At 42.2% G+C, this 26,678-nt stretch overlaps 4 protein-coding genes across 5 annotated transcripts; 2 read left to right on the forward strand and 2 right to left on the reverse strand.

Moving 5' to 3' along the window:
* The first annotated feature begins 3,380 nt into the window (after positions 1 to 3,380).
* On the forward strand, positions 3,381 to 9,570 carry LOC127770422 (molybdopterin biosynthesis protein CNX1). The gene is made up of 13 exons (XM_052296143.1): positions 3,381 to 5,654; positions 5,736 to 5,862; positions 5,934 to 6,064; positions 6,418 to 6,519; positions 6,602 to 6,685; positions 6,769 to 6,996; positions 7,199 to 7,386; positions 7,488 to 7,592; positions 7,673 to 7,996; positions 8,411 to 8,568; positions 8,664 to 8,770; positions 8,973 to 9,029; positions 9,117 to 9,570. The coding sequence occupies exons 1-13, from the start codon at positions 5,493 to 5,495 to the stop codon at positions 9,324 to 9,326; spliced, it is 1,983 nt and encodes a 660-aa protein (XP_052152103.1). The 5' UTR covers positions 3,381 to 5,492; the 3' UTR covers positions 9,327 to 9,570.
* A 479-nt stretch (positions 9,571 to 10,049) lies between these two features.
* LOC127770421 (uncharacterized) lies at positions 10,050 to 17,441 on the reverse strand. Its single transcript, XM_052296142.1, has 14 exons — positions 17,044 to 17,441; positions 16,414 to 16,456; positions 15,522 to 15,779; positions 15,346 to 15,438; positions 14,427 to 14,797; positions 14,202 to 14,351; positions 13,893 to 14,087; positions 13,487 to 13,561; positions 13,327 to 13,393; positions 12,981 to 13,256; positions 12,115 to 12,904; positions 11,966 to 12,022; positions 11,328 to 11,396; positions 10,050 to 10,505 (listed from the first exon to the last, which is right to left on the reverse strand). The coding sequence occupies exons 1-14, from the start codon at positions 17,401 to 17,403 to the stop codon at positions 10,463 to 10,465; spliced, it is 2,847 nt and encodes a 948-aa protein (XP_052152102.1). The 5' UTR covers positions 17,404 to 17,441; the 3' UTR covers positions 10,050 to 10,462.
* Positions 17,442 to 19,522: 2,081 nt separating this feature from the next.
* On the reverse strand, positions 19,523 to 22,371 carry LOC127769603 (mediator of RNA polymerase II transcription subunit 7a-like). Of its 2 annotated transcripts, none has more exons than XM_052295202.1 (6): positions 22,272 to 22,371; positions 20,825 to 20,992; positions 20,673 to 20,742; positions 20,309 to 20,475; positions 20,150 to 20,223; positions 19,523 to 19,869 (listed from the first exon to the last, which is right to left on the reverse strand). In XM_052295202.1, exons 2-6 carry the CDS (start codon positions 20,960 to 20,962, stop codon positions 19,788 to 19,790), a joined length of 531 nt encoding a protein of 176 aa, XP_052151162.1. In that variant the 5' UTR covers positions 20,963 to 20,992; positions 22,272 to 22,371; the 3' UTR covers positions 19,523 to 19,787. The 2 variants fall into 2 exon arrangements, with proteins under 2 accessions (XP_052151162.1, XP_052151163.1); XM_052295203.1 differs by having other exon boundaries at positions 22,215 to 22,360.
* A 157-nt stretch (positions 22,372 to 22,528) lies between these two features.
* Positions 22,529 to 26,126, forward strand: LOC127770501 (26S proteasome non-ATPase regulatory subunit 7 homolog A). The gene is made up of 10 exons (XM_052296238.1): positions 22,529 to 22,921; positions 23,152 to 23,244; positions 23,328 to 23,409; positions 24,162 to 24,258; positions 24,347 to 24,422; positions 24,633 to 24,691; positions 24,778 to 24,900; positions 25,480 to 25,537; positions 25,638 to 25,723; positions 25,817 to 26,126. The coding sequence occupies exons 1-10, from the start codon at positions 22,735 to 22,737 to the stop codon at positions 25,886 to 25,888; spliced, it is 933 nt and encodes a 310-aa protein (XP_052152198.1). The 5' UTR covers positions 22,529 to 22,734; the 3' UTR covers positions 25,889 to 26,126.
* Positions 26,127 to 26,678: the final 552 nt, after the last annotated feature.

Raw genomic sequence — 26,678 nt, forward strand, 5'->3', positions numbered from 1 at the left:
TTTTGATTGATTCTGGATTATATTAAGAACCGTATGATCAAATCAGTGGCGACTGATGGGGAGAGAGGAAATATATATAATACTGGATTGTGGATTAAAAAAAAGGGGAGGAAGGATGATTTCTGTACCTTAATTTCGGCGAATCAGATCGAGGATGTGGGACACTGTTCTGAAAGCAGAGATCGGTGGTTGCACAGAGACGGTCGACGAGCCGGAGATTGGGGGCGGCACGGAGGAGACCGGCGAGGCGGAGTTCCTGGTGGAGATCGGGGGCGGTGCGGAGGAGACCGGCGAGAAGGGCGATGAATGGCGGAGTGGCGAGTGGAGGAGACAACTGGCGGGGTGGGAGGGCGGGTGCGGTGTGCGGCGCGCGACAGCGGAGTGGGCGATGCTGTCTGGACGGCGGGTGGGGGCGCGAGCGCCGGGAGACGACGGGGGCGGCGACGTGCATAGGCGCGATGGGTGAGAGAACTGGCGGAGGAGATGGATTTCGCGATCGGAAGGAAAGTGCGACTATTTCCGGGGCACAGGGGTGAGGGAAGGCGGATGCTATTCTGGACGTCAGATCTCTTGGGGATAATCTGGACCGTTGAGTGATAAATGAAAGAATAAGTGAAAGTATTTGTTGAACTATAGGGTATAGATAATAACTTACTAATAGCACAATCTCACGCCGATTCCTTTTAAAAAAAATACGATAAGAAAAGGACACCCCTCCGCACCTCGTCGTTCTCCATCCCCAACCCCGAGTGCAGACGAAACCAGCCTGACCGATTTCCCAAAAAAAAAAAAAAACAAACAAAAAGGAAATCAGCCTGAACGCCGGCGGCGCTCCCGCCGCGCTCGAGCTCTGCTCCTCCGATGGTGACCAGATGGAGCGAGAAGGGCCCCGGCCTCAAGATCCTGTGGATCTGGACCCTGGGAACCGCTGGAAGTAAGCAATCCCGCCATATTCCTCAACTCTCGTCTCTCCAATCGCACATAGTACCACAGACTGCACTCTGATCTGATGAATTTTCGTCCGCAGTTATGATTACCAATGTCGTCCGGACGCGCGTCAATGATATGCAGAAGATCCTCCAGGAGGAAGACGAAGCAGCAGCAGCCGCCGCCCCCATGGCCTCCGGCGAGCGTGTCCTGAAAGACGATGAGTAGAACAGGTATTTTTCTCCCCCATTGGTCGATTGAACTGTGCTGTGTATCATTCCTGCACCGTTAAGTTCAGTATTCAAGAATCATGTTATAGGATTTGCTTTTCTCGTGCGGTGATTGTGAAGCTCAACTGTGAATCTGGGTTCATTCGGCTCCTAATTCGCAGCTGAAACCGAAAAAATACTGACATAATTGATTTTAAGAAGTTTTGCTTATGCTAATACGGGAAGAGTTCTGTCAGGTCAGAGCTCCGATTCTGGACAATTACATAAACCCTGATTCCTATATGGTAAAATAATGGCATTCATTTTGGTAGGCACTATCTAGTTCTGTTTCAGCAGTGTACTGCTATAAAGTCTAAACAGAATGAGGCATTATCCAGTTTTGTTTCAGCTGTTGTACTGGACTACTGGTAAAACTGCAATGTGGACCGATGAAATTTCTACATATTTCTCTCCCTCTATGGCTGAATCTTCATTGACTTTTTTGTGAAACACCAACCATTGGTCACATATTATGGCTTGTCGTTGGGAATTACCAGGGGCGTAGCCAGCTAGGTGGCACCGTGGTCCACGGACCACCTAAAAAATTAAAATTATAATATATGTGCTAGTTAATATAATAAAAATTGTATAGTGGACCACCCTTTTAATCGACATATTATATATAGATGGACCACTTTTACTTTAAATCCTAGCTACGCCACTGGGAATTACACCAGGGCAATCTATCTCCAGAGCATTTATCCATGCTGCTCCATTTCATTAGGCTGTATAAATGGCCTTTCAAAGTGCACTCTGGAATCACCTCAAACATGAAGAGCCCTTTTTTCTACTCTTGAAGCCTGAGCACCAATTTAACGAGGATATTTTTTCTGCTGCGGACAACTGTTGATAGTAGATAGGGAGTGGGGTTTAATTGGATGGTTGTAAGCATGGGCGTGCCTCCAAAATCATGGCTAAATTATCTTAAATCACCATGTAAATTTAAGAAAAAAAATAAACAACTCACTAGTTAAGCACTATTTTAGCCCTACTCTTCAATAATTTCTAGCTCCGCCACTAGTTGTAAGTAATACCTTTTTTTGTTAAGATTGCGTGAAGAGTAGCATGTGAAATTGTGAATGGGCAAACATTTTGAGAGCTTTCAGAGTGTTTATGTTTATGCTGTCTGGCCCCACTGATCCTCTTCGTTTTATTCTTTATCTACTCCCACGTAGACATGTAGTTCATCCAACTCCCATCCCCTGCCCACCAGGTGCTAACTCGATTGGTGCATTTTCAAGTTATTAGTTATACAACATGTAACTGGTAAGTCTGCTACATATAGTGTAGGTAATTCTGGCAACAATCACTTTGTTGTTGCAAAACAATGTACACTACCTGCTTTAACATGACAGTTATCAGAGTGTTTTACTTTGAAACTGCACATATGGCAAGGGCAGCCAACATGCTGCTCAACAGTCCACGTTCGATTCTCCCCGAACGTGCTCACCTTTTTTTCTTTCATTGACACTAAGCTCCTCCTTAGTGCCCATGTTTTTTTAATGTGTTTTACTTTTATACAGCTGCAGATGTCATAGGCCCATCTTTTCGATTTTTTTTTTGTTAGGGTCTGTGTGTGTATAACTTTGATTCATACAGCCAAAAAGTGTTACTTGCTGTAAGTTGTAGCTTGCATCAGCTTAGGTTTGAGCTGTGTAAGGCAAATATATTTTACCTTTATGATAAGTATGTTGTCAGGTGTACCTTTTGTCTAGTGTCACTTTGGCCAGATAAGACTTAAAAGAGATTTTGGGCTTCAAAACTTGGGGTTGATCTAGTGGAATTATTTTATCTTTTAAATCTTTTTAATTTTTAATTTTAAAATAAATCCTTTCAAAAATTATTTCCAGAATCTGAACCTTTTAGCCACGCCAGCCGGGCTGGCGTGGCAGTTATTTGGCCACGCCGGTCTAGCTAGGCAACGTTATTTGGTTACACTGGCTGTAGGTGGTGTGTCAATGATGTTTTTCTACACCAAGCGTGCTGGCGTGACCAAAAGATTTAGATTCTGGAAATAAGTTTTGAAAGGGTTCATTTTTAAAATTAAAAAGTTCAAAAAATAAAATTAAGAAATTGATCTAGTGTTAGTTTCTGGATGGAATAGTATATTAGTATGGGCAGTAAATTTTTGTGCATCTTCAGCAGCTTAACTGAAACTCTTTTTTTTTCTTCTTCTTTTGCAGAACGTCTCTACTTATCAAAATTCCCTGAACCCCGCTTTTGTGCCAAGCTGAGTTAGGTATTGTTTATCTGGTTCGTCTTAGTGGATTTTACTGGTAAAACAGCTACTTGCTTGAGCGGAAGTATGGAATTACTTGATTCAAAATACTGGGTTGTCTACCATCTCATTTAGAACTTTTTAGATCTTCATACAGTGAATTTTCTGTTGGCTAGAAAGAAGGTGATGGAACATCTTCAGGCATAGCTATAACTGAGAATCCTTAGGGTGCAGCAATGAGAACATGCAGTGTTCCTCAAACATCCAGCTGGTAAAATAACCTACTGCTGCTTCTGTGTCGATTACTCCCTCCGTCCCATAAAAAATCAACCTCGTACCGGATGTGACACATCCTAGTACTACGAATCTGGACATATCTCTATCCAGATTCATTGTACTAGAATATGTCACATCCGGTACTAGATTTGTTTGTTTTGGACGGAGGGAGTACTTCTTTGCAATATCCTAGGAGTGGTACCCCTCCGTCTAAAAAAAAAAGACAAACCAGGTTTTCGTGTCCAACGTTTGACTGTCTGTCTTATATAAAATTTTTTTATAACTAATATTTTTATTGTTGTTAGATGATAAAACATGATTAATACTTTATGTGTGACTTGTTTTTTTAATTTTTTTTCATATGTTTTTCAAATAAGATGGACGGTCAAACGTTGGATACGGAAACTCGGGGTTTGTCTTTTTTTTTTTTTTTTTGACGGAGGGAGTAACTGGCAAGTATAGGCGGCAATGGCAGCTATATGACATATCGACAGGTCGAGCATTCAGACACTCCTAGGAACACGATGAAATGAGAAATACTACAGTACTAGTTTTGAAGAGAATTTGGGAGAGGCTATCGCGTTGCAAGAAGGGCATGCGTGTCCTGTGATTGCCGTGTACATGAACTAGTAGCTTCGAAGCCTTCGATCAGCTTCTTTTCCTAGCTCGCTCGTTCGCGCTGGCAGCGTGCCGCTGCAGCATTGCCTCTTGGCTCTTTGAGCGGTCGAAGCGATGGGCATGCGGGATGTAGGATGGGCCGCTTCGTGGTTCTGACAGGGACGCGCAACGGCGGGCAAATCCGGCGTGCGAATGGCAGGGATACGCGCGGACCGACGTTCGCCACCTCTACCCGCGACCAAACGTTAGTTCAAGCCTTTTTTTTTCCTCTCGATTTCAAAAGGCCAGTTCATTTTTCTAAGGGAAATTTAAAAAACCACCCCATAAATCACTTGAAATTTGGCATTATACCTCATAGGTCATTTTGTTGTAAATACTAATCCCCTATTTAATTTTACTGCAAAACCCATCCCAGCCAAGACGTCGTTTTACGGAATCAACATGTTTCATAAATTATGAGCTATTGATGTGGTCTTTACCAAAATTAAGTATTTCTAGAGTATAGTCTGGACACCTTTTTTTTTTTTGAAAAATCCACGGATAGAAATGGTACGAGTTTAAATGTTGTCGTACTGAGTTTCGCTATATCCGTAAAAAAGAGTTCAATACAAACACTAGCTTAGCATATGGTAGCTCTATATTAGCGATAACAGACTGATTTCGTTAAGCATGTGCGTACTGAGCTTTTTTACAATAAACTAGTTAGGAGATGATCATTTGCAACAAAGTAACTTTTCGGTTAGGTTTTACAGTTTTTCTAAATGAAACGTGATTTGGACTTTCGACTTATTTTGATTGCGGCACCACCATCCACCGAAAAGCATCCGTCGCACGACTTGTGGCAGGCTGCCATTTAAATAGGATTCGATTCGCGACTCGGGTAGTTGGGTAATACTTAATATGTCACATAAAAAACGAGTATAGGATAGGAGGTGACACACTGGTACTACGGTTTTTTACGGGACGGAGTCAGGAGGAATATATCGAGTGCTACGGTACAGGAGCATACTTCCATGCTCCCAAACGTATCCTGTGCGTTGGGTTTTAAATCAAGGGCTCAAAGTGAGTAGGTAGTCGATACTCTCTCGTCGATGGAGATGGGCAGCCTCAGCCGCCGGACGCCGCCGCCCGAGATAAACCGACCGAAATAGGAGTAGAAGAAGAACAGCAAAAAAGGAAAAAAAATGTTGCCAGTGGAGGAGGCGCTGGCGGCCGTGCTGTCCGCGGCGGCGAGCGCGGCGGCGCGCGCCGCCGAGGCCGTGCCGCTGCACGACGCGCTCGGGCTCGTCCTCGCGGAGGACGTCCGCGCGCCCGACCCCCTCCCTCCCTTCCGCGCCTCCATCAAGGTCAACACCTTCCTCCCCCTCTCTTCTGCTCCCCCTCCTTGCCGCCGCGCCTGAGGGCGCTTGGGTTGAAACCCTCTGCAGGATGGGTACGCCGTCGTGGCCTCCGACGGGCCCGGGGAGTACCCGGTGATTACGGAGTCGAGGGCCGGCGACGACGCCCTCGGCTTGGTCGTCACCCCCGGCACGGTGGCGTATGTCACGACCGGAGGTGAGGTGGCTCGCGCTGTCCCTTCCGATGATGCGGCGGTGATCGGTTACTGACCGTGGTTTCTCGGGCAGGGCCGATTCCGGATGGTGCTGACGCCGTCGTGCAAGTGGAGGACACGGAGCAACTCGCCGGCGCGCCGGATGGGTCGAAGAGGGTTAGGATATTGGTGCGGCCAACTCAGGGGCAGAATATACGCAATGTGGTATTGCTAATAGGTTTCATTGCTTTGCTTAATGCTTATCCTTACTTGCTTTATTCCCTCCTACTTGCGTTTGTGCGACGATTTGATTGAAACAAAAAAGCTACTATCCATGCTCTGCTCTTCTGCTATGTCAATTGCATCTTAATTCAGTTTAAATTGTTGATGTATTTGAGTGGATTTACTTGTTTATGTCCTTCAGTGGAAGCAACATTCTTGTTTGTTATTATTGCGCTATTAGCTGTGTACTGTAGTTCTCAATTACTATGTACTTCTATAGTTCATGCAGAGCATTTGGTACAGTATTACTTCATCTGGTAACTGATGAGTTAGTTATTTGAATAAATAATCCATAGGGATGTGACATACAAAAGGATTCGGTAGTGCTGAAGTCTAGTGAGCACATAGGTCCTGCAGAAATTGGGTTACTTGCAACCGTGGGAGTGACTACTGTCAAGGTGAATAAGTCTTTCAGTTACCCTGTCACTGAGTGCAGAAGAGAATCTCGCACAACTGATCATTTTGAGTATGAATCTGCAGGTATATCGTCGACCAACCATTGCTGTATTTTCTACAGGGGATGAATTAGTGGAGCCAGCCACAGCATCTCTCAGTCGTGGTCAGGTTATTCCCACTATTTCACAATGTTTGCATCCCTCACCTTTATCTGCATTTCATATTCACCGAAATGTGTACTTGCTTTGCAGATTCGTGATTCCAACCGGGCTATGTTACTTGCTGCTGCTATTCAGCACAAGTGCAAGGTAGTTGACTTTGGTATTGCAAAAGACACTGAGGAAAGTCTTAAGGAGCATATGGATGCAGCTCTAAGTTCTGATGCTGATATCATTCTTACTTCTGGTGGTGTTTCCATGGGCGATAGGGATCTTGTCAAACCTTGTTTGGCAAGCATGGGGAAAATTCACTTTGAAAAGGTATCTTGGAAATTCCTCCAAAATTAGGCGTGCACCATGCAGTTGTATGGAAGTACAAACCAGGAGTTATGATATGCTTTTCTTGTTTCCAGCTGGATAACCAATTAAAACAGTTATTGATGGAAAATTCTTTTAGTCTTTGGCACTAATATATTTGTACAATTCCAGTAATTCTAACAGTTTGCTGTGTTTGCATGTACAGATTCGGATGAAACCAGGGAAACCATTAACATTTGCTGAGATCGTAACAGAAGATTCATCGAAACCATCTAAAAAGGTTCTTGCATTTGGGTTGCCTGGAAACCCAGTGAGTTGTGTTGTTTGCTTCAATCTCTTTGTTGTTCCTGCAATACGTTCACTCTCTGGCTGGTCAAATCCTCATCTACCAAGGTAGTTATTGTCATGCATAAGTGGTTAGCATTGTTATTAAGTTCTTTATTCCCATTATATATCATTGAGCATATTGTCTTCACTGACATGACTTTCTACAGAGTGCACGCACGTCTACTGCATCCTTTAAGAGGAGACCCACATCATCAAGAGTTCCATCGTGCAGTGATCAGATGGGTGCCTGATGATGGATCTGGTAGACCTGGGTAAGAGCTATATTTTAATATGATGCCTTATATTTGGCAATACTGTAGGTGATACCGGCTGATGAAATTGGTCTTGGCAGATATGTTGCTGAAAGCACGGGCCAACAAGCTAGTAGCCGCCTCCTAAGTATGAAATCTGCGAATGCTTTACTGGAAGTACCATTAGTGGGGCAGATGTTGGAGGCTGGAACATCTATGCAAGCTATACTTATTTCTGATATGACCAGTTCACCTTTTGACAAGCTACCCACTGCTTCAAATCCGTTGCCATCTCATTTATTTCCTTCTGCAAAAAGTGTTTCCACAGATTTGTCTCAGGTTCCAGCCTCACAGAATACTGAAGTTAAAGTAGCAATTCTGACAGTGAGCGACACTGTTTCATTGGGTGCAGGCCCTGACAGGAGGTATTTCGTTAAGCGCCTTTTTCCTCGTGATTGTTGCTGAAAAGCTGCTGTACTTTTGCTTATGATTGGGTTCCAGATTGAATCAGAAAAGATAATGAACCAATATAAAGTCTTACCTTTTGAAGTGCACGCATCCTGATACACCTCTTTGTGTTGAGTTGCAAAGGGGTCACACCATGATGCAAAACTAAAGAGTCGAATTACTGTTTTTTCTTCACATAAGATGGTGATGCATCTCAGTAAGGGCTCCACATTTCACAAGGCTGTTATTTTTTCCATCGGAACAGTGGATCAACCAAAAGCTTTAATTCCTTATGCTGTCAGCTTAGCATTTTTATAAAACACATGTGACTACTTTTTCATGAATACTTAAATCACTGTTGTTTCTTCTCTGTAATACAATATCATCTGTAGTGGGCCAAGGGCAATATCTGTAGTGAATTCTTCATCAGAGAAATTGGGTGGAGCGACTGTTGTTGCTACTGCTGTTGTTCCAGACGATGTGGAAAAAATCAAGAACATTTTGGTGAAGTGGAGTGACATTGATCGTGTCAGCCTCATCTTGACACTAGGTGAAAATGTTTTCATTCTTTAAGTTAGCGAATTGCACAATCCTTATTTTTACAGTGAGATGAGCATCAACTTCCTTTTTATAACGGATATGCAGGTGGTACTGGTTTCACACCTAGAGATGTCACACCAGAGGCAACAAAATCTGTCATAGAGAAAGAAGCACCTGGCCTCACATATGTCATGCTTCAGGAAAGTTTGAAGGTGATGACTGACATTTTTCTATATCCCCTTGTTCTTTGGTTTAACATGGAAATCCATTATCATCAACTTTTTCTAGAGATAAGAGATAACAACTAACCATGCATATGACACTAGGGCTAAACTTTAGTGGCATTTCATTTCAATAGATTTTAGTACCCTAACTTTCCTTTAATCTGAGCTATTGAACTTATCTGTGGTACAGGTGACACCATTCGCAATGCTATCTAGAGCCACTGCGGGGATCAGAGGATCAACACTTGTACACACCATAGCTCAAACTTGGCAATTTCTCACCTCACTCTGAAACGTTCACATGTTTATCAAACCTGTTGATATATCTTTTCAGATCATCAACATGCCCGGGAACCCGAACGCCGTTGCGGAGTGCATGGAGGCGCTTCTTCCAGCACTGAAACACGCCCTGAAGCAGATAAAGGGTGATAAGAGGGAGAAGCACCCGCGCCATGTCCCTCACGCTGAAGCTGCGCCTGTGGACCAGTGGGATCGGAGTTTCCGAGCCGCGTCGTCCGGCAGGGGATGCTCGTGCGAGCCATGATCGGGGCCGATGAGAATTTGGTCCTCGCGGGCTATCGGCGTTCACTTCGTCAGCTTGTCAGTTCCTTCGTTAGCCCAGCCGCGTTCAGCTCGGAGCTAAGCAGTGACGATTTTGGTTCTGCTCACTGTTTTGTTTTCACTTCACCCGAACCTTACGAACACCAGTGTGACAAATAAAGTGGTTACAGTATATTTGATCTTGTAACTTCGGCCCATTTAGTTACCAAAAACTTTTTGCAAAAGCATTACATGGAATTTTTGAACACAAGCATTAAATATAGATAAAAAGAAAAATTAATTGCAGATAAAAAGAAAAATTAATTGTACAATTAGCATATAAATCGCGAGACGAATCTTTTAAACCTAACTAGTCCATGATTAGCTATAAGTGCTATAGTAACCCACATGTGCTAATGATAGCTTAATTAGGCTCAAAAGATTCGTCTCGCGGTTTCAAGGTGAGTTATGAAATTAGTTTTTTCATTCGTGTCTAAAAACCTTTTACGATATCCGGTCAAACGTCCGATGTGACATAAATTTTTATTTTTTCATTTCACCAACTAAACAGGCCCTTCAAACTTTTGTATACACGGCACCTGATTTTACAGCGTCATAGGGTGGGTTCTATTGTGGCGAGTTACTTAAAATTTTTTAGTACAGTTCAGCTGCCTACCACGCTCGAATCATAATGAAGAACAACAATGGAGTAGCGGTAAGCAAGATGGATAGGCGAGCCAAATAGAATAATACGAACAATCTGCGTTTCAAGAAATAAACATAACAGTAATCTTCAAAACTACAAAAATAATCGCAAGCCAGTACACACCTACTGGGCGTTGGCGTTGCCAATTTTCCACAATCAAGATGGAATACATGAAATCGAAAGGTGGTACATGTCATATTTGCGTGGGTCGCTAGGCCTACAAAATAATGAAGTACATTGCTCTCTGCTAGGCTGCTAGCACAGAAGATTTAATATCCTCTGTATGGGCAAACCTCCAGCTTATCTACACTGGTGATCCGCGGGCATCTTGCTACCGTGCGAATGCGTTGTTCAATGAATCAGTACAAGATGCAGCGATATGCCACACATCGCCTCACAAGGATGTCGAGGCATCTTGAAATCAAAAGTATCTTCTATCTTCTTTTGACTGGAGTTCTGGATCTGGAACGCTTCTTCCTGCAATGATTAGACACAGATTTAAAGACACCACCAATATAACACAAAGTAACACAGTTACTACACAAGTGGCATAGGGCAGACAGGGTTCCAGATTTATAGGAGTTCACGCATTTGCTTCAGTGTCTAGGATTGGAGGCAGGCCAGCATATCAGCTCTGTCCCAATAAAACCTGAATTGGTGGCCTCTCTGTTTTCAGTGGTTTTTGAACAGTAGTAATATTACTAGGGTTGTTTGCTTTGGACGAATGGATGCTGAATTGGGCATCTGCCGATCCTAACTGCGAACTTTGATGTCTAGTTTGGTTTGACTTTGGGCAATGTAGTGGGTTGATACACCAATATTTTTATCACTCAAAGCACAAGCGTAGTACAAAATAAAGTGACAGTCATTCCACCAAAATCATCGAATGATCCATGAAGAACCAACCTGTCCTATTCCTAAAACCAAGCAGCCCATAAGTGTTATGCATGACAAATATATTCTAGTTCTAGGAAAAATTTTGTACCAAGGGTCTTCAATTTCTCAAGCTGAGATGGAAGTCCATGCAATAACAACTTATGTAAATTTGAATTTAAAACACAAAGGTTTCATGTAAACCCAGAACACATATTTTAATCGGGTACATGTTCTTAAGACACCTAAAGGTTGACTTCTATTTTCTCAAACTCGTTAATATATTTTTCTGCATCTAATCAAATTCCTATAATCAGCTACAGTAAGATCGACCATATTACTGAAGCTGAGAACTCCTGAAAAATTCATGTGGAAATACCACCTGGAGTAACATAATGATAAAGGAAGAACTGATTAATCTCTTACCTTTCCGCAGATGAATAAGGCGAATGCCTGCGGTGAGAATGCTTGCTATGTGGAGACCGCGAAACTCGTCTAGAGATGAAACATAACTAAATGGGTAAGTGAAAGGATAAGAGATATATGAACCTGATGTTTCTTCACTCAGAAGATACCTGCACACTCATATCAAATTCACAAGGCATAGAATAAAAGCATTCCTATACAAGACTTACCATAGCAGATATGCGAAAGCAGTGTCCTTGAGGCACTGCCTCAAAGAACATGAATCCAGACAGATAGTACAAAATAGTTCAACCAATACATCCCCTCCCCCCCACCCCAACACACACACAAAAACAAAAATCTCTTATCCTCGCATGGGGAGAAAGGATGGAAATCATAGAAAAACCATGGCATGACTAGCCGTATTCATGATTAAAAAAACATCAAATGCTAAGCAATTTGTGGCTTCCAGATAACCAGAACAGAGTAAGTATGTCAGCCACATTATTGATGCCAAACATAAAAACAACTTTTAGGATTAACTAATGATGCCAGCCATAAAACAATACCATCTACAAACATGTTGAAGCTAACTGCTAATTCGCACATTTTTAACAGCATTAATCTACATTATAAATATGCTGTAAACATATAGTTACCTGTTCCTAGATTTTGGGGGTGAGGGGGACATGCTGCTTTTACGTGAATGAAGTTTTCTGTAACAGAAAAAAAAAGTAATGGACAAATTACCACGCAGGGATAACAATTAATACAATACACATTATGAGAATTTAAGAATGGCATATACCTCCTTTTCGAATTATCAGAAGGCTCATCACTTGAGACACTCTCTCGATGTGAAGAACTCTCCTTCTTGGTCCGACTTCTCGCACTTGGTGATCTTGACCTTCTACTGCTATGACTACTTGAGCCCTTTGTAGTTTGCCTCGACCTATCCTCCTTTTCATGTTTCCCTTTCTCTCTTCTATCTGCAGAATCCCTGCTTTTCTCTCTTACGTCCTTTTGATAATCTTTTCTCTCTCCTTTTGCATCATCCTGCTTAGAGTTTCCTCTGGAACGGGGTTCCCTTGTATCAGCTCCATGTCTCACACTCCTGTCAGATCCTTTTTCCTCCTTGAAGCTACCCTTTTTATCAATATTTCCATACATGCTAGATTTATCATCATCATTATATCTTTTGGAAGAAGATTCGGATTCTTTTCTTCGAACAGCCTTTGGCTCCTTTACAAAATCTTCCTCATTGCTGCTCTTCCCTAAATGCCCTTGACTGCTCTCCATATTGCTAAAATTTTCAGCATTATTGCCTGAAGGTGGAACTTTTCCATTTTGGGAATATCCATGTGCCTTCTCATCCGGGGTAGGAGCCACATCCTTCGGCTGACTTGATATTTTGGCATCTGAAGGAAATTCCCTACTATGTGTGTCATGAACACGTAGCTCTTGTTTAAGTTCTGCACTTGAGTTCCTATGAGACATTTCATCATTAAATTTACGATCTTCGCCTAATGAAGCATTTTGGACCACAGAATTTCTTTCATTATGATTTCCATGCTGTTCACCGTCAGTGGCTTTTTCACCTATTGATTATTTACTCGAGTTAATATATTTAAGTGGACAAGTAATGCTCTGCAGGTATTTATTTTAAGAACTTACCTTCTCCTGGACGAGCTGCGCCAGCTTTAGTTTCAGACGATAATTTTGAAACTGGAACCTTATCCTCATTATCACCGTCATCGTCCTCATCATCTGAATCATAACTAGCAAGGCCAAGAAGAGCGCCTTTAGGGGAACTTAACCCAGTACCATCAGAATGATCAGCTGAGCTAACATTGGTTGGCTTAGCAGGGACAACAACTTTAGCTGAGACCTTTGGTTTTGATTCTCCCAGACCAGGCCCCTTCACACTAGAAACTCTAGTGGGCTCATTTGCTGCAATGTAGAAGAAATTATCAGAAATGCAGAATGTCTATTTAAATTTACAATTTAGCACATCACTCACGTTCAGCTGATGGATCATCTTCATTCAATACTTTTGTCGCGATCTCATCAAAAAGATCATCAGTAACCTGGAAAGTGACAAGAGGATCAAATACTAAAGAAATGACAGGACCTTGTCAGACCTAGCAAAGTAACTGCCAGTTCCATGTTAAAAACAAGACCTTTAAGAGAACTTCAGTTAATACACGCTTAATTTCCTGGTTCATTGCTGCCATCCGGGCTGCTTCAATTTCGTCCTGCAAATAATTTTAGTCCAGTAAAATTATTACAAATAAAGGCGGCTATACTAGACTATAAAATAGATAAAAGAAAATAGAAGGGGATAAAACCAGCACATTGTTCAAATACGTTGTCTAATTATCCACCTAAAAAAAAACTAAAGGTAGCTTTCCTTTAAAATGGAGTTGCTGTAAGTGCAAATAGCTTCTCAGTAGCTAGCATATGGCCCCAACATTTCTATATGTTCCAAAAGGCCATGAATCTTTTTTTTTAACAAATTAGTGAATTATCTTGTGACCAAAATGAAGTCATATAAGTAGTTTTTAGTAATAGAATAGCAAACTGCACCTCATCTTCTTCATCATCATCAGTAGATTTAGCTGAATCTACGCTTCTGCTGTCAGCCTGATCAGAACTTTTAAGTGTTTTTTCAGCATCTTCAGATCCCTTGGAGTGGAACTCTGTTGAGTGTTGCACCGAAGCACTCACTGATGTAGATTTCTTCTTCAAAAGTTCTTCGCGAAGCCAGTTAGGCACTGGAGGCTGGCCATAATAGAGCGCGGGAATCAGTCAAAGTACTTAGGCACATGAGCAGACACACGCAGGAATCTCAAAAATAAGGGTGGAAGAAAAAAGGAAGAGAAGAACAAAACTTACTTTCTTTGATCTTTCTGTGACATTAAAAGGAGTGTTTGCATCCACAGGGAATGCTTCTGTCACATTACCAACTCCAAATGCTGCAGGTGGAATATAGCTTGAACCAGAAACTGCTCCAAAGAGTGGTGCAGCATGAACTGAAGGGTCCATCTGTAAGGTAAAAGTTAATTATCATATCTATGGTGCAGAGGAATCATACGGAGTAATAAAATAATAGAATTGAACCTGTGCTGCTTGTGGTGGTACTGAAGCTTGAGGAAAAAGTACTGTAGTAGATGGAATCCATGATTGCGCTGGTGCTGAATGTGCATCATGATCAGATGCTGCTATTGGAGCTGCTGGAATATTAGAATTGAAATTTGCTGTTCTGTGCACTGCCATATCAGGAGCTTTCCTACTATTAAATTCTAAAGGTTGATCACTGGGATCAACTGCAATCTTGGAAGACTGCCCATCATGCCCAAAATGAGGTTGTTCCAGTGAGGGAGCAATATGCATACTGGAAGGCGCTTGTGGAAATCCATCTTGCATTGCTGAGGCAGTTGGAGCTGGCTGAGTCTGCGAGCTTGGATATTGAATCATAGCATTCCCAACACCTGTTATTACATTGCATAGTCAGCATTAAGCCTGGATAAAAAATGCAGGTTACCCCATCCAAACACTGAGTTATATACATTGAGCACAGCCAGCCAGTAATTAGCTTTTCTAAAATGTGATTTCCATCTAATTTCCAGGACTGGCAGCAAGAGAAATGAAGATTTTCAGTGCTTCAAAGTAAAAAGGGCTCAACCAAACATTCAATTACATTCATGATATATCAGAGGTAATTATTGAATCCATGATAAAATGGCATAGTCACTGAGAAAGTGATTCTGAGTAGATATCTGCATATTCCTCCTTTTGAAGCTGGTGAAACCCACCCAAGCAATCGCCTCAAATATAGGAAGAGTGGAGCATACACAAACAATAACGCTAGCTCAAATGTTTTTACAAGGTAACGTGTGTCATATGCTCTTTTTTCTTAAATAAATAGCTCTGTAGACTTGCAAGTCTTTCCATATTTGAATCTGAAGGTATTACCAGGAGGGACCAGCCTTAATATGATTCAGGCTACACAGTAAGTTATATTGCCAAGCAAGCATACCTGGAGTAGAAGGATAATTATAAGATACCTCCTGCTCATAGGCGGATGGAAATGAACCAAAGTTCTTTGCTGGTGGCGCCAATGGACCTCCATCTGCAATATTATCTTCAGCTCCACTCTGGAACTGACATATCCATATATAACATATATTGAGCAATAGTAATAAGATATGGTACCTGGCAGATAGTTTGTTTCCCTGTGCTGTCCTGTCATTTGAAATGGCAACTGGTCATTACTTGACTGAGGGATTGGCGGGCGTAAAGGTTCTGCGGGCAGACCAGCTGGTTGCTGATATTGATCCTGGTAACCGTAATTATGAACTTCTGGCCTATTTGCGGATATGGCATGCTGTTGAATATGATGGTTTTCTGTAACAGATTTAGCAGCAGCCCATGCCTTCGCCTTTGTAGCCCAATCTTCCTCATTTCCATGCCCTTCCAGATGGGGAGAAAAAACAAATTGAAAAGGTCAATCCTGAACCATCATCAGTAACTACATTCTTATTGTAAGGGATTTGTCTGCTCCAAGAAAGCTTAGTACTATCTTATTATCAATTAGTACCATCTTATTATCAAACATATGTAAGAATTCTTTTCAAGCACAGACCATAAATACATCTAATAAGCCTATGCATTTGGTGAATCAGAAAAGGAATTATTTATAAGCAAAAGTTCAGAAAAAAGGGATAATGGGAAACATGTGCATCATACAAGCTAGTTCTCATGTAAATTTACTAATACATACTGGGAATGGGCAGAAAATAGCTCCAGATGGCATAGTGGATACTTGTTTGATCACCGCTAGCGATGAGCCGATGACTACTTTAGTAAAAACTTAAAGGCAACTTACACTCCCCAAAATCCTTGAAACGCATGTACATTCAATAAACATTTGTCCCTATGCATAGTGTTATGAGCTTAAACATTGAAAGATGCATGCTGCATCATAATGATCAACCAGTGCTGTGCATCAGTAACAACACAAGTTTCATTAACATCCGGTTGTCAAGCATACTGGACCAATAAAATTAGATCCAAATGAACATAAAGCTTAGATCTAATGACAAACCTGCGTATCCATGACTTTGAGCCCACGAATGATTGGCCCAGCCCTAGGAAATAAGCAATGTCAACTAACAAAACATTATTTGAATTCAACAAAAGAACAGATAAGAAAACAGGGTCATGGGAAACATTATGTCATTTAGATTGGATGTTGAAGCCAACTGAATGTAACCTCACCAAGAGCACCTAACCAAAGCTCATGAAGGAGTGGCATCATATCTAAAGGGAACCAAATTGTTCCAAGGCACTAAGGATTTGCCACAAAGAATATGTATCAAAATGAAGTAAAGAAAATACAACAAGTGCAGGAGGTTTATTGAATGCATTCTAAAAGATGATTTAGACCTTCACCCTAGATGATCTATCCATATGAAAGTCTCCATTGTGAATAAGTGAGAACTGTACAAGGACAACACTATTCACACAATCATCCCTCAGTGACTCATCAGACCAGTTTCACACAGTCACAAAACCACCCTAGAGTTATAGTCACCTCACCCTAATCAAACACCGTATCACACCCTTCCCAGAAACCCTACAGCCAACAGCGATCCTGAACTACAAACCCTAACAGAAAATTTACTATAGTCTCCAACGGCGAATCCAAAACGAAACAGGATAGCCCCCGACATACCTGGCCCGGAGGCGGCGGCGGGTAGCTGGGCGGCGGTGGCTGGGCAGCGGCGTGGTGAGGAGGCCAGGGATTCCCCGCCGCAGGAGGCGGCGGCTGCATCGGCATCGGAGGGAGGGAGGGATGGTACCCATACGGCGGCGGCTGCTGCGGCAGCGGCGGCGGAGGGTGGGGTGGTCCCCACTGGTGGTGCTGGGGAGGGAAAGGGTGGTTGGCGTGGGGAGGGTACGGCGGTGGGGACGGCCCGGGGTACCAGTGCGGGCTCGCGTGGGAGGGAGGTGGAGGCTGCGGCTGCGGCGGCGGCGGCGGCGGGGGGGCGTCGCCGGAGACGGCGAAGCGGCGGTGGTGGGGGTAGGCGTCCATGGAGGCGGAGGGACGGGAGGGGAGGCGGAGGAGAGTCAAGAGAGACACGGACACGCGCAGCGGAGCTCGGCGAGGGGCTTTTACCCGGCTCGGTTTGGTCGGCCTTCTGTCTGAGCTCTGGGCTCCCGTGTCTATGGGCCGCCTGCACGTCCACGTTATCATGTTATGGACCCAGTTTCACACGGAAGGCCCAAGCCAGGACACATAAAGTAACTTTTCTTCTTGGGAGTAGCAATATTTATGACATCATATTTTTCACTAGAAAATAGTCAAAATATTTTCACTCTATAATTGCATTCATGTACATTGTAATTATCCTGTGTTTATCCTGTAACTTTTATATAGCTACAGTGTAACTACAATATATAACTACAACGTAACTATAATGTACTCCCTCAGTACCATAAAACACGAATCAGGACCGGATGTGGCATATTCTAGTACGATAAACCTGAACATATGTATGTCTAGATTCGTAGTACTAGGATGTGTCACATTCGGTCCTAGGTTGGTTTTTTTGGATGGGGGGAGTAACTATTGTGTGATTAGATACTTTTTTAAGGACACCGGGGGGAGGGGGGAGTAACTATTGTGTGATTAGATACTAGTAATTCTCATATTCACCTTCCAATGTTTTCTTTCTCCTCTCCGACTTCTCTGTCCCTGGATGACGTGACATGAGTTTGTTGAGCAATGAAAATTAAAGGAGATAGATTACCTGTCCATATTACTACGATGTGTCACATTTAGTATTAGGTTGATTCTTTATGAGACGGAAGAAGTAGACAGCAGCCTGGCAGTGACATGTATGAAGAAGTTGGACCTGTGTAAAAGAAGCACGAATCTCAACCCACATCACAGAACAAAAATTGGCTGTTTTTGACGGGAAAAATATGTTGACACAATGATTGCGAATCCTTTTTTTTTTCTAGCTCTATAAATTGGTCTCTCCAAATAACTCCAACACGTCACTGTCTTTTATAATCTCTCACATACAACTTAATTTGGTAGAGAACACTCTCCATGAAGTTTATTTTCTCTTCTAACCTCCACCTCTATCTAGTTTTCAATAATTTCTCGTTGTACTGATCAACTTCTCACAGCATGTGGGGCTCCGGCGTGGTGAGCAAAGTTGCCCCTATGTCTTTTCTTATTAGGCTTGAGATTTTATACACCACATCTATAGTAGCATGTGTTTGCCGCCATGGTTTTACCACCGTACCACTATGGAATTAAAGAGTACAAAAGCATAAGGTGAAAGGAGACCGAAATACACACACCTTTTGTGGCAGGGGATAACTTCAATCACCAAATGGAGGCCTATGGAGCGCAAGAAGTTGCTGAAAGCTAATAGAGGTGGGAAGTTGGAAGAAACTAATAAACTTGTAAGGAGTGTTCTCTATCAATTAAGTTGTAGGTGGGAGATTAGAAAGATCAGTTACTTATAGGGGTGTATTTGGGGTGAATAGCTAATCAAGCCCCTCAAGTTTCACCGAAGGCTCAATTTGGTCATTCACGTTTCATTTTGTCCATATAGCTCCTCTAAATATTTGTTTTGGCTTGACATCATCCTTGGGCCCACTTAATATGCCATATGGCTATTTTTAAGTCAATATTTCTATTAGAAAATGTCCCTTTTGCCCTTAATTTATATACAACTATATACTAAAAGGGAGAAACCAAGATGAATAAACAACATTGCAGATATACTTCCCATTATTTCAACATGTGCACATAAAACATAAGCAATTACTATCGTATACACTTGCTAGTACATAATTTATTTTCGCTTTACATAATTTACTATATATTATCAATAAAAAAATCAAGCATACAATTTTTCTCTTATATATGTGAATGATGGGGGTATAAGTGTCATTTATCAAGAGAGTTGTTGGTTCGAGGATAAGTTTGAACTAAAATGAAAACTTGAAGGACTAATATGGATAGATTAAAACATTAAGGACTAAACTGAGCCTTAGATGAAACTTGGAGGACCACTTTGGCTATTCACCCATGTATTTGGATTTCCCCCACTAAAAAAAAATCTTCCAGTCTTCTACTAGTAGAGTAGATAAAAAATAATAATGGAACTGTCAAGCAATTAAACAGAACTATAGGTTCTAAACATTATGAAACTGTATGCATTACAGGAGAACATTGAAGCTTTTCTACCGTCAAGTCCAGGATAAGTTCAATGTTTAAAGTTTCACAAATCACAACACACAAACAGGCAATAAATAAGGAGTTTGCACAAAAGCCAGAAGTATCTCCCACGGTCACACTACTCACTAGACTATTTCTACAGGTGAACTGCCAAGTGCACTCTCTAGCTAGCCAACTTGGCACGTTAGGAAGCAGGTAAGCAGATACATCACATGTCTTCACATTGCAGGCAAACTCGGCTGGTTTCCATCTAAGATTAGCAGTGATTCCCCAAGTAGCTTTTGTGCCTCCTCTCTCCTCCTGCGAAACAATAGCAAGAAAGGTATAAATCTCAGGAAAGTGATTCACGTGCTTTGTGCCAATAGGGATCCAAATCAGTGATACATAGGATGAAAACTGGAGTGGTTTTCAATGAGGAATGTAAGTTGCACAATTCGCAAATAATATAAGGGTTGGAGGTCAAAATTGATCTGAGCCTAAAAGTCGGCATTTGTTCTAAAACAGCATGCATGATCATTGAAGTTCAACAGCCATTCTTAGTTAGCAGCCCTATTCAAGGTTTCAAGCTAAAGATACTTACTGCTTTATATCTTCAATTGCTTGTTTCCGACGCTGAATTTGGTTCTCAAGCATGTGAATCAGAGTGGCTCTGGCCTACAAAGTATTTTGAAAAGGGAAATCATTTTGGCGAATATAGAGACAATCATTCATACTGTGGGATAAAAACTGAGTCTCTTACTTGGTGAGGTCGTAAGGAATTAAGAAGGTGGTGCAAGTTCTTGAAAATGAGTGAAATATCCTCTACCCTACGAGCATACTGTGATGGTCTTTCCACTAAAATATCTGCTAGCTCCAAAATATGGAGCTGAAGCTCTCTGTTCAGGGTCCTTAGCTCCTTTTTGAAATCTGCAGATAATCAGTTATTCAAAAAGCCAGCTCGTTAAATCAAAGAATACAAAAGTTGTTTAGTGCTGAAAGTAACAACACAAACCATTTGTTCAGTATGGCCAGAAGTGTAGGAAGCTTACCATAGAAGCCCGAATAATTTTAACAAGTCACAATGTAACTATTGAACTAAATATGCAGTCAGGAGTTGCACATACCGATATCTGGGCTCTTCGGATAAAGCTGACGAACACCTTGATCCTCTAAGCTTGGGAGCACCACATCTGTCTAGAGAGCATATAGGCAAAGGCATAGTCAGTTTAACACATGTAACAACATAATATAAAGAAGAGTACAATAAGCAACATACTGTGTAGGTAGCACCGAAGAGTTGATATGGTCCATCAACTGGCGGTGGAGGTTCAGGTGCAGATGAGGGATCCTTTTCGTAATCCTTGTATAGTCGGTAATATGGAGGAGGTGGAGGATATGCTGACGATGTGGCCATGCCAGGTACGGAACCAACTCAACTTCCAAGCTGTCACATCACAGAATCTGAGAATCACAACTTTTGATGTGGCCTATGTTTCCTTAAGCTCAATAAACTGAATCTAATTTGAAACTATTGTTTACATGTAAAATGGAAACCAAATCATCTTCACGCTAGAAAACCAGGCCCCTTTCATTCAGATTTATACTTTGTTTTAAGAATCTGTGGTCAAATCTTCTGGGTAGGTATTGCAGTTGCAGTTCTTGCAACATAATACAAACATTACATTTAAGAGATTATAATTTGACTCACTGAATCATCAAAAAGCAAAACTAATCAGTTACTCCCATTACTACCAATTTACAGATGCAAATTGCAAACCAAAACAAATGCAAGGACAACTCGCACCGATTTGACTGATTACCACGCGATCACTTACCACGATATAAAACCCAGACAAGTCGACTAGTACAGTCGCACCAATTCAATGTTGAACACGCCCACGAGACCATTACCCACACTTCACAACCCCCACGCCTACCCACAGGACATCAATCCCATAGATGAAAGGACCATAGAGATGATGCCAAGGAAGAAGGAAGCAGAGGGAGTGGAACAGGGGGAAGAAGCGGAGCGGATTTCGCGCCCGACCACCCTGGGCAGCTGCCCAGGGTAAATGGCTCATTCGCTTGCAGCAGTGAATGCATTGCACTGCTCTGCGTGCGTCCGACGGTTGAGCAGCAAACGTTGGCGCAATGGCGCGGGCAGCAGGTGTCTAGCAGAGTAGCAGGGCGTGCAGCAACACAAGTACACAACAGGCACATGGTACATGACTCTATGCTTAGACTATCTTATTTGGGCGCTTGGCTACTTAATTAGCAGGCAGATGCAAAGGCATACCAGCAGGAGCAAAATACTTGGACAAACTGAACTGGATTTTTCACCTGTGCTAACACTTTGCTCAAATTTCATACTGAGAAGTTGATATGAAAGGGACCATGGCGAATCTTGTGTGAGTGATCTTTGCAAGCACTTGTTAAGTTGTGTTCATCGGTAGACTTGCCCAGGCTCAGAAAAATTTCTGGCCCCGCCAAGCAAGCGCCTACCGGCCTGATTGAGATGGCTATCGTGTTAAAGATATCGCGGCAATAATACGAACTAAATTTCAACAAACCGGCGAGAGATCTGGGCATTGATTCAACCAATCGAGATGCAAATTGGGGAAATTTAGGGTGCAGAATGAACCAGAGTTAGAGGTGAGAATCTATACCCGGAATGGGAAAAACATGAACAGTTGTTTGGATGAAGCACAGATGGGGATGCCAACCTCGAGGAAGGGCGCGAGAGCCTCCGGCGAGCGGCGGCGGCGGTGGCGGTCGAGACGAGCGACCGAACCGACCCGAAGCCGAAGGCGAACCAGGGTTGGGTTGGTGGTCATGGGCCAAAAAGCCCAACTCGATCCAGTGAGCTTCATCTGGACCGTCCACTTGAGATCGAACGGTTTACGAGGCTTCAATCCGAGTTCTTTTCCGTTTCCGTCCCTCTATTAAATCCTTTTTTCGAAGAGGCGCACCCCTACCTTCCGCCTCCGCAAGAAAGAAAGAAAAAGAGGGGAAGCAAAGCGCAGAGGCGGCCGTCGCAGCAGCAACACAAGGCAGGGGAGGAGAGAGAGGCCGCGCCGCCGCAGATCTGTGGCCGCGTTAGGGTTTCTTCGCCGGAATCGAGCGAGGAAGTAGGAGGGAGAGGAGGAGGAGGAGGAGGGCGACGAGTAGGAGGCGGCGGCGGCGGAGATGGACGTGGTGAAGGCGGCGCAGCTCTCGGGGCGGACGCTGGAGAAGGTGGTGGTGCACCCGCTGGTGCTGCTCAGCATCGTCGACCACTACAACCGCGTCGCCCGCGACACCCGCAAGCGCGTCGTCGGCGTGCTCCTCGGCACCTCCTCCCGCGGCTCCGTCGATGTCACCAACTCCTACGCCGGTAAACCTTCCCCCAGTACTAGGGTTTGCGTGTCTCGGATCAGCCCCCTTCTGTTTCCGAGGGATCTGCGCTGCTAGTTCGCCTTAGGGTTCGCGCAACTGGTGGCGGTTGTGGGTATAGTTAGATCTATTGGCGTGAATTGCGTTGAACCTGCACAATTAGATCTGTGGAGTTCTATTCCAGTGACGATTTACTGTATTTATAGCATGCTATGGCACTTGGTTTTGCAGTGCCGTTTGAAGAGGATGACAAGGATCCGAGGATCTGGTTCCTCGATCATAATTACCACGAATCGATGTTTTCCATGTTCAAGAGGATCAACGGTATGCAGTTTGCAAGTCTTCCATTTGTTTGACCTGCCCTGTGTAACTGATTGTGTTGTACTGACGAGCTGTTCTTCGTGTAGCCAAGGAGCATGTTGTTGGCTGGTACAGCACCGGTCCAAAACTCAGGGAGAACGACTTGGATATACACGCACTATTCAATAAGTATGTGATGTACCGAAGCTTTATATCCTGTATTGTTCATGAAGTTATATTCTTGACTAGATATGTTGTTTTGGTGCAAGTAATCTTTATTAAATTGTCTGGCACCCAAGTTATAAAGCACTGTAGACTTTTCAGCTTGCTAGTATAACAGAAGGAACTGTTTTATATATAACCTAGATTCAATTGCTGTTTGACTTCCTACTGTTAACATGAGAGCAAGTTGAATGTTGTCTGTGCATAAAACTGTGGCCCTACTGCACTGGACTGTAAGCTCCTCAGAAGTGCATAGCTAGTCCCGCATCATAGATAACACCTTTTATCTTTCCCCCTTTTTTTTCTTTCTTGCTGAAACCTTATCTGCTACCCTGGCCGATGGAAATTTCCTGATCAGTTTTGGTTACGAACATAATGAACTGATATGAACAGCTTGGTGCTAACTAAAGCATCATCCTAACTAAAAGCAGTTTTGTAGTTAATTTGTTCCCTCAAATTAATTTATGTGTTTGGAAAGTCATTCGCACATATTGGTGGCATGGGAGTTTAATAGGTGATGTTAGTATACCTGAAACATTACCTTTTGTATCTTTTTATTAAGTGTGCTTGTAATTTTTGTTAATGAAAGTGGAAGTAGTTTCCCCCCTTCAAAGTATTTTTTTTCCTTTTTGTTTTTGTCCCTGGATGCTTGTGCCATATTTATTTTGGTGCTTACCCTTCATAGTAGCTAACTTAGTTCTTGTGCTTCTCAATTGTAGCTATGTTCCTAACCCTGTCCTGGTGATTATTGATGTTCAACCCAAGGAGTTAGGAATACCCACCAAAGCATACTATGCTGTGGAGGAGGTTAAAGAGGTTAGCATGTGATCTAAGAAGCTGGAGGTTTATTGTGCTTGTCCATTGTCTTGTTCTGTTTCATCAATGTACATGTTGTCTTTTACAGAATGCTACTCAAAAAAGTCAAAAGGTGTTTGTTCATGTTCCTTCAGAAATAGCTGCCCACGAGGTTGAGGAAATCGGTATGTCTGTCTCATCTGTTTTTACTAGGAAAAAGGGATGCTTTGTGTATTTTGCAAGTTACAGATAATAGTTAGCTTGTTTGAGCGGTAAATATATTAAGTTGTTGATGCTAGTGAGGTTTCTTCACCAAGAGGAAAGAATATTTTTGTGGTGAAGTCTTTTTCCTTCAGAAAGGATTGTTGACTGATGTATGTTCATCCTACTTATAGGAGTTGAGCATCTTCTGAGGGATGTCAAGGACACAACAATAAGCACGCTTGCGACAGAGGTAATATTTCACAAGAATATGCATTTTCAGCCTACAAGTTGCTTTATTATGCCCTAATATATCCTTTATCATTGTTGTCATTAAAGGTAACCAGCAAGCTTGCAGCCTTGAAAGGACTGGACGCAAGGCTCAGGGAGATCCGTGGGTACTTAGATCTTGTAATTGAAGGGAAGCTCCCACTGAATCATGAGATTTTGTACCACTTGCAGGTTCGCCTTCTACTCATTGCTTTCTGTATGGTATTCTTAGGAGTTACATATACCTCCAATTCTCTTGCATTTGCTATATTATTGAGGTCAGCACTTGAAAGCTATCTCATGCTACCGCCGTTTGGTTTTATGGAATATTTGTGCCTTTGAGATATACACCTCCATTATTGTGGTTGTTCGGAATTCAGTATCACTAAATATCACTCCCAAATCAAATAAAAAAAGTGCTTAAAAGTTGCTTACAAAGTGGAATATGCTGCCACTGGTAATTCCTTGTGATGCTACTGGTAGTTTTCACAATACATTGGACGCGAGATATAAGGGATCTTTTGGATGGCCAAATCTGTTTTATGTATGTTTTTTATGATTTGTTGGTTTGTTGTCTAATATTTTTACTCAGCTTGTCACTACCTTAATAAGAAAACTGTGACACAACATGTCTAAAAAAACTAATGAAGGTCATGACAGTTTACTACATGTAACTTGCCAAACAAAATTTAAATATAATTCAAAGTTCTGTTGCTGAAACAATTTTACTGATGCAGTTAATAACCTGTTTATTTTTTAAAAAAATCACAGGATGTGTTTAATCTGCTCCCCAATCTCAATGTAAACGAGCTTATTAAAGCCTTTGCAGGTAATAACACAAGTTCTCACCAATTTACTATAATTGAGCTGAACCTGTCGTCTGGGTTTCTTATCTTAAAATGGTTCGATGCTAATGTTCTTTCCTGCAGTTAAAACAAACGATATGATGTTGGTCATATACTTGTCTTCTCTTATCCGGAGTGTCATCGCACTCCATAACTTGATCAATAACAAGGTAAATTGTTTGTCTTATCTATCGAATATAGAAGATGCGGGAGTTAGGAGATACTTGTCATTTATTGTAAGACTTCCTTTTATTTGATTCCAGATGCTAAACAAGGAGCATGAGAAAGCCGAGGATTCGAAGCCAACCGCCATACCTAGTGCTGCTGGGAGCTGAATGTGCTTTATTTGCCTTAGATTTTGGACCCAGTGGAAGCCAAAAGAATTGTGACATGTTAGCATGATGGCGTTTGAACCAATTGTCTTTGACCTTGGTTTTACACTTTCGATGTTTATTTCATGTACGATAAGGTCAACGGCAAACTTTACATTCTGTGAGCTTAGGTCATACTACCTCTTGAGCTTTCATCTTGATCTTATATACAATGTTTCATGGGGTGCATCATGTTTTGTGATGCGGATTGTCGTACGATTAACTTCTAGTAAATGTTTACTTGACGCAAAACCATTAGTTTGTTCGGCTTGTGGCAACATTGTAATTGATACCTAACAAGTTGCTAGGACAGGTTTTCTTGGCGAGGCTTATCGTATGTGTTCTCTAGTTGGCGGCTGTCAATGGAGCGCTGATGGGTGCACACAGGTGGTTTTCGCTTCGGCTCGAGTTCAAAAACTACCCTGGTAAACTAATTCAATTCATGACGTCAAACTAAACTGCCCTGGATTATCTTTCATCTATTTTTGCAATTTTCAAATCGTTTTCATAAAAATGGACAACCGTTGAGTACTTGATCAGCGAACGGTTTTGGAACCTTGATGTAGCGGCTGAATTGGAGTTGCAGGTTTTTCCTAATTCCTACTTTGAAACTCTTACTGAACCTCGTTGTAAATCTACCTCGAAATGAATTGCAGTCGAACGTTTTTCCCAATTCCTACTTTGAAACTGTTACTGTTCTCTGAAAAATAAAAGCACACGGCCAAATTCGTAAAATAATAATAATAATAATAAT

This window comes from Oryza glaberrima, chromosome 4, assembly GCF_000147395.1.
Source record: "Oryza glaberrima chromosome 4, OglaRS2, whole genome shotgun sequence".
In the NCBI taxonomy this organism is placed as follows: domain Eukaryota; kingdom Viridiplantae; phylum Streptophyta; class Magnoliopsida; order Poales; family Poaceae; genus Oryza; species Oryza glaberrima.

What these genes read in the sequence shown, in the direction of transcription:
- LOC127770501 (XM_052296238.1), top strand. Translation starts at nt 22,735, where the DNA reads ATGGACGTGGTGAAGGCGGCGCAGCTCTCGGGGCGGACGCTGGAGAAG. An exon ending in CCACGAGGTTGAGGAAATCG is followed by an intron (nt 24,423 to 24,632) that starts GTATGTCTGTCT and finishes TCCTACTTATAG; the next exon opens with GAGTTGAGCATCTTCTGAGG. An exon ending in AGATTTTGTACCACTTGCAG is followed by an intron (nt 24,901 to 25,479) that starts GTTCGCCTTCTA and finishes AAAAAATCACAG; the next exon opens with GATGTGTTTAATCTGCTCCC.
- LOC127769603 (XM_052295202.1), bottom strand. Translation starts at nt 20,962, where the DNA reads ATGGCCACATCGTCAGCATATCCTCCACCTCCTCCATATTACCGACTA. An exon ending in TCCGAAGAGCCCAGATATCG is followed by an intron (nt 20,476 to 20,672) that starts GTATGTGCAACT and finishes GATTATCTGCAG; the next exon opens with ATTTCAAAAAGGAGCTAAGG. An exon ending in GCAATTGAAGATATAAAGCA is followed by an intron (nt 19,870 to 20,149) that starts GTAAGTATCTTT and finishes ATTGTTTCGCAG; the next exon opens with GAGGAGAGAGGAGGCACAAA.
- LOC127770421 (XM_052296142.1), bottom strand. Translation starts at nt 17,403, where the DNA reads ATGGACGCCTACCCCCACCACCGCCGCTTCGCCGTCTCCGGCGACGCC. An exon ending in TCACAGAAAGATCAAAGAAA is followed by an intron (nt 14,088 to 14,201) that starts GTAAGTTTTGTT and finishes TATTATGGCCAG; the next exon opens with CCTCCAGTGCCTAACTGGCT. An exon ending in CGCAGCTCGTCCAGGAGAAG is followed by an intron (nt 12,905 to 12,980) that starts GTAAGTTCTTAA and finishes AATAATCAATAG; the next exon opens with GTGAAAAAGCCACTGACGGT.
- LOC127770422 (XM_052296143.1), top strand. Translation starts at nt 5,493, where the DNA reads ATGTTGCCAGTGGAGGAGGCGCTGGCGGCCGTGCTGTCCGCGGCGGCG. An exon ending in TCAAATCCTCATCTACCAAG is followed by an intron (nt 7,387 to 7,487) that starts GTAGTTATTGTC and finishes GACTTTCTACAG; the next exon opens with AGTGCACGCACGTCTACTGC. An exon ending in GATGGATCTGGTAGACCTGG is followed by an intron (nt 7,593 to 7,672) that starts GTAAGAGCTATA and finishes TGGTCTTGGCAG; the next exon opens with ATATGTTGCTGAAAGCACGG.